The sequence below is a fragment of the Penaeus vannamei genome, chromosome 22, assembly GCF_042767895.1.
Source record: "Penaeus vannamei isolate JL-2024 chromosome 22, ASM4276789v1, whole genome shotgun sequence".
In the NCBI taxonomy this organism is placed as follows: domain Eukaryota; kingdom Metazoa; phylum Arthropoda; class Malacostraca; order Decapoda; family Penaeidae; genus Penaeus; species Penaeus vannamei.
Window position 1 is genome coordinate 33,772,991 of NC_091570.1, and position 7,500 is coordinate 33,780,490.

At 36.5% G+C, this 7,500-nt stretch overlaps 2 protein-coding genes across 4 annotated transcripts in view; one reads left to right on the forward strand and one right to left on the reverse strand.

Annotated features, from left to right (window-relative positions):
• Positions 1 to 4,045, forward strand: part of Pop4 (ribonuclease P/MRP subunit POP4) — a 4,320-nt gene extending 275 nt beyond the window's left edge. Inside the window, exons 1-3 of one of the 2 annotated variants that reach the window (XM_027365120.2) lie at positions 1 to 98; positions 2,185 to 2,374; positions 3,156 to 4,045. The exon at positions 1 to 98 is cut by the window's left edge and continues 35 nt beyond it. In XM_027365120.2, the coding sequence (XP_027220921.1) occupies positions 2,195 to 2,374; positions 3,156 to 3,728 (753 nt within the window). In that variant the 5' untranslated portion in view covers positions 1 to 98; positions 2,185 to 2,194 and the 3' untranslated portion in view covers positions 3,729 to 4,045. The remainder of the gene's footprint in view (positions 99 to 2,184; positions 2,375 to 3,155) is intronic. The other variant, XM_027365119.2, reaches the window with a different exon arrangement.
• LOC113813168 (protein O-linked-mannose beta-1,2-N-acetylglucosaminyltransferase 1-like) overlaps positions 4,046 to 7,500 on the reverse strand; it is a 3,764-nt gene continuing 309 nt past the window's right edge. The window contains exons 2-3 of one of the 2 annotated variants that reach the window (XM_070136874.1): positions 6,493 to 6,629; positions 4,046 to 6,029 (exon numbers count right to left, since the gene is read on the reverse strand). In XM_070136874.1, the coding sequence (XP_069992975.1) occupies positions 4,214 to 6,029; positions 6,493 to 6,581 (1,905 nt within the window). In that variant the 5' untranslated portion in view covers positions 6,582 to 6,629 and the 3' untranslated portion in view covers positions 4,046 to 4,213. Of the gene's footprint in view, positions 6,030 to 6,492; positions 6,976 to 7,500 lie in introns of those variants that run through there. The other variant, XM_027365118.2, reaches the window with a different exon arrangement.

The window sequence follows — 7,500 nt, forward strand, 5'->3', positions numbered from 1 at the left end:
ATAATTGTAGGGAAATAATTTCTCAAAACAGTTCCCATCAAACTGCTCATGACATAGAAGTTTGAGTTAAGCTAACAAGATTGTACTGAAGGTTTTAGGTAATTTCTGTGTTGTTTTTCTATTGAGGTTGACCTGCCTAGTACTAGCTATGCTGCCTCCTGACCTGTTGTCAGGTTGGTGATAAAGTAATTATCTTGAATGGGACCTCATCCAGTGATGTGGTAGTCTGTGCATGCATACTGACAACGACCAACAAACCCCTACACAGTATTCTTCAAAGAACCAATGGCAATGCTATTTAAGGCAGCTGCACTACATACAAAGGAAAGTATGATAGAATTATTGACTAATGTTCGTACACAGGTTGTGCTTTAATTGAAATTCAAAGATTGCCTCTCTAAGAGTCCACAAACCTCGTTACCCCAAACCATCTCAAATGTAAACAAAAGACTGATTCGGTGTGAGCTTTCTGAAAAGTATGGCAAAATACCCCTATGGAAGGGGGTCCAGGGGCCCCCCCTTATGGAAATACCCCTAGGGAAGGGGGTTAGGAAGGTATGCTTCGTTTATTGGCAAAATACCCTACAGGAAAGGGGCAAGGAAATACCCTCTGGAGGGTATATCGCTCTTGGTAGCAATGACCTTGTCATGCATAACAAGGTGAGCACAATTTTTCCTTGGTGGTATTGGAGCCAGAGACCCCCAACAACCCTCCTCTCAAGCAGTGGCACAGTCACGGCAACTTAGATTATTGAATTGATTTCATGACGGGGGAGTTGGTGCATCTGTACTGTAAAGAGCTACGTCAAATATTTTCATATCTAATATTGTTTTTATGTGATTTTTATGACAAAGATTAAAAACTAAATTAAGGATTAATCATGTTACATTATTGTGTAGAGCATTTTTCAGCAAATTATCTGGTATAATTCTGTTTCACATAGCCATATGGTACAAGATAACATTTGCCAGTAATAGAATAGAATGACAGAAAATAAGGTATAGTTTCAGTTTCCCACAGCCATGTAGTAGAAGGTAAAATTTGCCTGAAATGGACAGAATGACAAAAAAAAGACACTTCATCAATGATATGATGATAGAAAGTGTACAGTACGTTATACTTTGGTTTACATTTCTAGGAAAATGTAATGGCTTTTTAATAAGTGATAGTAGAAATAATCTGTATAGGAAAAAAAGAAAAGAAAGAAAGAATCGACACAGAATGTCCACAGAGTTTGAGTGGGGGTCTGGGGGCAGATCGCCTGATAGGGAAGTATGGCAATTGACGAGGTTTGGGGAGCAAAGCTCCCAGGTTAGGAAGATTTTTGGTTCATACAGCAATGTTAGTAGATCCCAAGGAGTTGCTAGAATAGTAGGGACTAAGTCTCAGAGAGGTGTGGTCATGGTCACTTCTTAAACAGTTAACAATACTTTCATATATATAATGTGCAATGGAAAATGTAAAGTTTGAAGGCTATGTGAAACAAAAGTTGCTGGTGATTTAATAAATGTTGCTAATTAACCTGAAGCAATTTTCAATAATGAGCTCTTTTCATATGATTATATTAGCTGTATTCAATTCATACCCACTTTAAACTTGCTGTGGTCTGTTATGGGACACTAAAAGCCCCGAGTCCAGCTTGAGAATGGTGCAGTGTCAAGTAATTGCAGCTGCCTCCATACTTTCAGTGCATTGGTAAAAGCCAACAAATTGTCATACTTATCCTGGCAAAGTAAAACTTTTTTGTTGCTTTAGCTGACAACTTGTATAGGAGTACCACAATCTCTTTGCTGCTACAATATATATGGTGGAAGTCCATATGCTTTTGATGTAGCATCAGATACATTTAAAGCATATGAACTTTATATGATTTTAGAATTGTTCATCATCTACTATCTTGTTTAAAAAAAAAATGAGATATGGTTTTAATGAATAATATGATATTAATCAGAATCATTTTTAGTATTATGGTGATAGTAATGGTAAACTCAAATATCTTGTTAATATATTATTTGTACTTAATTTTCATAAAGTTAAGGATTATAATAAGTGATCAAATATAAGAATGTAGGTAAGAATATTGTAATGAATCTAAAATATTTCTCAGAAAAATATTTTACATGTTAGATATCCCTCAGTTGTATTTAGTGTTTGTTTTATTTATGATGTAATCCTTTTCTCAGATATTTGAAGATGGAGATTGGGACTTCAAAAATCTATAATGATTTACCCAGTGTCATTTGTAAGCGTTCATCATCCTTGATGGATCTTCCAGCACAAAAGAATGCCGAGGAACTTTCCAAAAAAAGGGAATTTAAAGACTTGATACAGTCACTCCTCCCAGAAGGTGATAAGGATGAGATTGATACACAGGTAAGAGTGTCATTTCATATTTTGTTTGATGTGCTATAGAAAATGCTATATTTGTTATCCTTTTGATTGTACTTAAGTTAAAAATGGATTGTCTCACAGGATTAGTTATCTAGAGGGAAAACTCATTCAAATTGACATTTGTAGTACTTGTTGTTAGTTATCAGAGTTTCATTTACCTTTCGTATAATACGGTTAATTTTGTAGGGTTGCGCTTCTTCAGAATGTAAATATTTTTTGTGTAAAGAATAAAAGAAAAATAATAAATAATATATTGAAATCATATATCTCTAATGCTGCTTTTGTAACTTCTCAGTAGCTTTGTTACAATAATTAATTTTTGACATATATTCTTTATGCAGTAAAAATTGCTAGACCTTACATTTTTAAATGTTAGCAATGTCTTTACTTGTTTTAAGAGGTAGCTGCTGAAGGGTTGTTTGTTTATATAGGTCATTGATAGGAATACTTTCTAGTAAATTTGCAGTTTACAAAATTTTACTTCTCTTCACATTTTTTTCTTCTTCTTCTTCTTTTTTGCTGTTAAGCATTCTGCTGGTGTCCCAAGTGAATAAAAAAAAAAAATCTTTTTATTCTCCCTTTCTTACTGAGGTTTTTTCTACTTAGTCTGTAATCTACTGCATCTCTGTTTGTTTTTTCAAGTGATTATTTTTCCCTTCTAGGACAGGAAAGTCCTCAATGATACTTGTGAAGTAGATTTATAATGTGTCCTTTAATTCAACTTTAAGTAAAGTAAATGATAATTTTTTTCTTTTTGTTTCAGTTACGAAAAGGGTTTTTACTTACACAGAAGAGGCAAAGAAAAATTCCTGAGTCAGGAAAGAAAAAAATTGGTAAAGCTAATGGCATGCAACACCGTGGAAAGAAACGTTTGTCTGGTCGAGAAAGAAGAGAATTAGGCCTACACAAGATAGACAAGAACAATAAAACATTTGAAATGTTTTTGCCCATTAATGATATGTGGAAAAGTTATTCTAAAGATCTCCTTGGGATTGAACATTATATAAAAGGTGGATGGAAAGGAGGTTATAATGACAGTAGGACAGATACTATACAAAATAAATTAAGAAGAATAGAGTATTTTGGCTGCTTGGTGCGAGTGACCAAATCACGTTGCTCAGAGTTTGTAGGCACCACAGGGATTATCATTAAGGAAACAAAGAATACTTTTGTAATGATATGTCCTGATGACAGAGTGAAAACTATCCCAAAGCTGCATAGTGAGTTTAGTTTTGTAATTCAAGATATTGGCTTTTCAATTTCAGGGAACCATCTTCATCAAAGATCAGTGGAAAGGGCTAAAAATAATTTCAAGAAATTGCAACTATGGTTGTAATCATTCCTATTGTTTCATCGTCATTATATATTACCAATAAATTGTGGTATTTCTGGAATAAAGTTTGAAGTATGAACTGTGTCTTTTTTCTTGTTGACAGTATTGAAGGATTTTTAGTCATCCTAGATAGAGATTGGAACATAAATCAGGAGATATCATGTTTTGTACAGAAGCGGTGAGATGTTATTGATATATTCTTTTAATATGTATATGCTTTTCATATGTTTATTTACAAATAAAGGATGCAATGACTGATTTGTATTGAGCATATTTGCTTCAGAAATACTAGTGAAATACATGGAGAAATAAAATAAAAATAACTTCAAAAAGTCGTTATCTTTTCAACATCATGTTAGTTGCTAATTGTACAATATTGGATACATAAGAATGATATTTGCACCTGACTCCTTATAGTTTGCTTCTCACATCACATACAACATCCATAGTAATATTTCTGCACATTGTAGTTACGTATGTCTATTGAACTAAGACTTTATAAACAGATCTGTGAAAGCAAGTGCCAAAGTTCTATTCACTTTTGGTGGTAAACGAAGAGTATTGGAAAATGCTGTAGCCGATTCCAATTCTTGTTGAGACTTAATTTGCCAAATTGGAACACTTGGTGGACGCAGATATTTGTATCTTGAGTAGGGCACTCCCACTAACCACACAGAACCTCCCCATGGCTGTGGGATTTCGAAACAGCCGTGATGATGGGACTGAGTGGAATAAGGCCAAGCACCAATACACTCTGCTAAAGTAGCCCATTCTGGTGAATCATTTGGTTCCTCCATGAAAAAGTAGAATACGAAATGTTTTGATTCGTGAGCACTGGGAGGATTTAGAAACCCTGGAGCACATGGATTCCTGGTGATAGGGATAGCACTCTCGAGACTAGACTTTACTCTCCTTTCGTACACGTTCTGGGTAAGGTCTACTACCGGTGGCAGATAAACCCGCTCACCACTATGCAATGGTTGGTCTAAAAAGTAGAGCTGGTGTATCTCGGGAACAGTGTTCACACCAACCCCGTAATGGTACGAACGACTCAGTGCAGGAAAAATGCATTCACGTCCTCGACTCATCACACGGTATAGAAAATTGTCATACAACAGCGAAACGGAAGAGCTGGCCGGCCATTTCGCCACCATTGACCTTGCCTCTGTCATTGAGAATAAGTAGCCCCAACCAGGCTGCCTGAAGCCCCGAAGAAAAATTTGGGGGTCTGGAAATACATATCGGTGACCTGGTGCACTGCCAGACACACACCAAAGTGATGGGTCAGTATCCAGTGCTGGTGCAAAGTGCGATAACGTATAAAGCCAATCACGTGAGACCTCCACGTCTTCGTCAAGGAAAGCGATATACTTTAAACTGGAAAATGTATTTATACCTGTTGACCAAGCTTTACGGTAAAACTGAAAGAGTCCATGGTTAACAGATGGAACTTCTCTTGGTATGTCTATTATTTTGTACTTTACCTGTAAAACCTCTAACAGTGAAATAACTGAACTGTTAGGACCATCATTGGAAGGATCTCGACCGACAATTACCAAGACATTAAACCGCAAGATCCCATCATTAGCAAGTAATTTTGATAATGTATTTGAAAGGTACTGTAATCTTCCTCCCGCACAAACAACTACACCGATTTTATGTGCGGTGTTGCTTCCAGGTACCGAAAACATACGCTTCCCTGGCGATAGTTTTCTGTAGTCATGATTTTCGCAGAAGGAACCCATTGCTGCTTCGTGTTCGCAGAGATCGGAGTGTAAATTATGTTTCGAAATCACTGCAGATGAAGCGTCACGAAATGAAGCTTCAGTATATGCATGTGCATACAGTTCAGCAAAAGAATTGCGCAACCATTCATTGTTAGGGGCAATAGTTTCAACTATGGTTTGGCCTCCTGCAATAAACATCCACACCCAGAGAGCGCGGGGAGGAGCATAGGAAATGAGCAAAGAACCGAGGCTTTCGAGTGTCTTAAGAGCTGCTCCTACTCCACGAGTGCCAGCGCGGTGCACAGTCATCACCACTATACGTCCTGCCTGGACACGGCTAAGCCACCAAACAAGATCCTGAGCGTAGGTGTACACATTCCACGTTTTGAAAATCTTTCTTAACAAGACAGTACCGCTCTTCTCATTTACTACCATCATTGCGATGCCATCTGCATCGCTTAAAGCTTGATTCACATGTGATGCATGCCCATTTTGTAAGATTTCTTGACAGTCCTGTGTCGAACAGCTTAAGTTGAAAGCAGAACCGAGGCCTGACGACTTGACACTAAGGGAAAACCTGAAAATAAGATTTATACTTAAACAAAATACAACTACCACTCCTAAACTATTAAATGTTTTAAAAACGTTGCATCTATGCATTGAAATATTTCATTTAATCCATGAATTGCCAAATGGATAGCATTAATGCTATGCAATTATATTTGGGTCCTCAATCATGAAAATTGCAGGCCATGTTGTTTAGGGAGGTAGACGCATTCATTTACTGCATGCGTGTTTGGAATGTGTTTCAGTAGGGGACATTCTATATTCTATGATTTATAATTTTAGACTGAACTCGCCATATTGTTCTTCAAAAACGAACAGAAAATATATACACTACAGAATAGTTTTATCAATTATGCAATAAATAGTGAAGTATTATTAATTCTTTGGTTGCCTTGGAGCGAAACCAATTTATTACTCTAACTCCACAAAACATCTTTAACCTGCATGATACAAAAAAGAACGCTTAGACATACCTATGGGAGTTCGAACGTCCCGCACTGTCTTGCAAGAATGCTGCAATAGTCAGCAGGTTGGTGATGATGTTCTGGCTCGAGTTTCCCATTCTTCCCTCAGATTAAAAAGCTCCCCTGAAAGCTACGTCTGGGATCATCTGTGGAATAGTGCAGTGATTTAGACATTGAATTATGAAGTGTGTTCCCTGCTCCTCTTCATGACAATACATTCGTTGCACTGTAATCAACGGATGTTTAGGGATCCACTTGGGTCCTCAACTAGGGTAATGCTCAATTGCAAGGCTTATAATCGTACGCAGGAACGGCTTTAAACGTGTATATTCCCTAATAATAACAATAATATGTGAAGGCCCCTAAAGCTTCAGGGAAAGACGTAAGTGAACTCATCTATGAGAGTGAAAGTGAACACTGTAACTGGTGTTCAAAATGAAATAACCATTATATAATTATTCAAATAAAATATCTGACAATGTAGTGCTGATATGTAAGAGTTTATCGCTTTAAAACTGCTAAAATCCATGAGCACCCCCCCCCCCCCCCCGTGCAGCCCTCAGGCTATGTATGGAAGGAACCTACTGAGCCCTTCTCAATTCAAAAGACCTTCCTACGCTTATGATATTAACACACACGTACACACATATATATTGGAACGCAAAATATATTTATAAATTGGAAAAAAATAAATCACATGTAATATGTAACGGCTCCTGGGCTGCTATATATTAAATATATTAGATTTATTTTTGTTAAAATATCTAAAATATTTAAAATATGAAATATTTGTGATTTATTTTTGTTAAGATGTTTAAATATTTTAAGAAGTGGCCAACTTTGCTCACTCTTAATCTGACCGATCCTACCTATGTAAATATCTTATTAAGTCAAAACTTAAAATATGATGAACAGGAACAGTAAAAGTATCAGGAAACGGTAAACGTAACATCGGATATATTCCTAAACTGAGAAACAGGAAAGAGATATCATCGTAGCAGAATATAACAAACAATT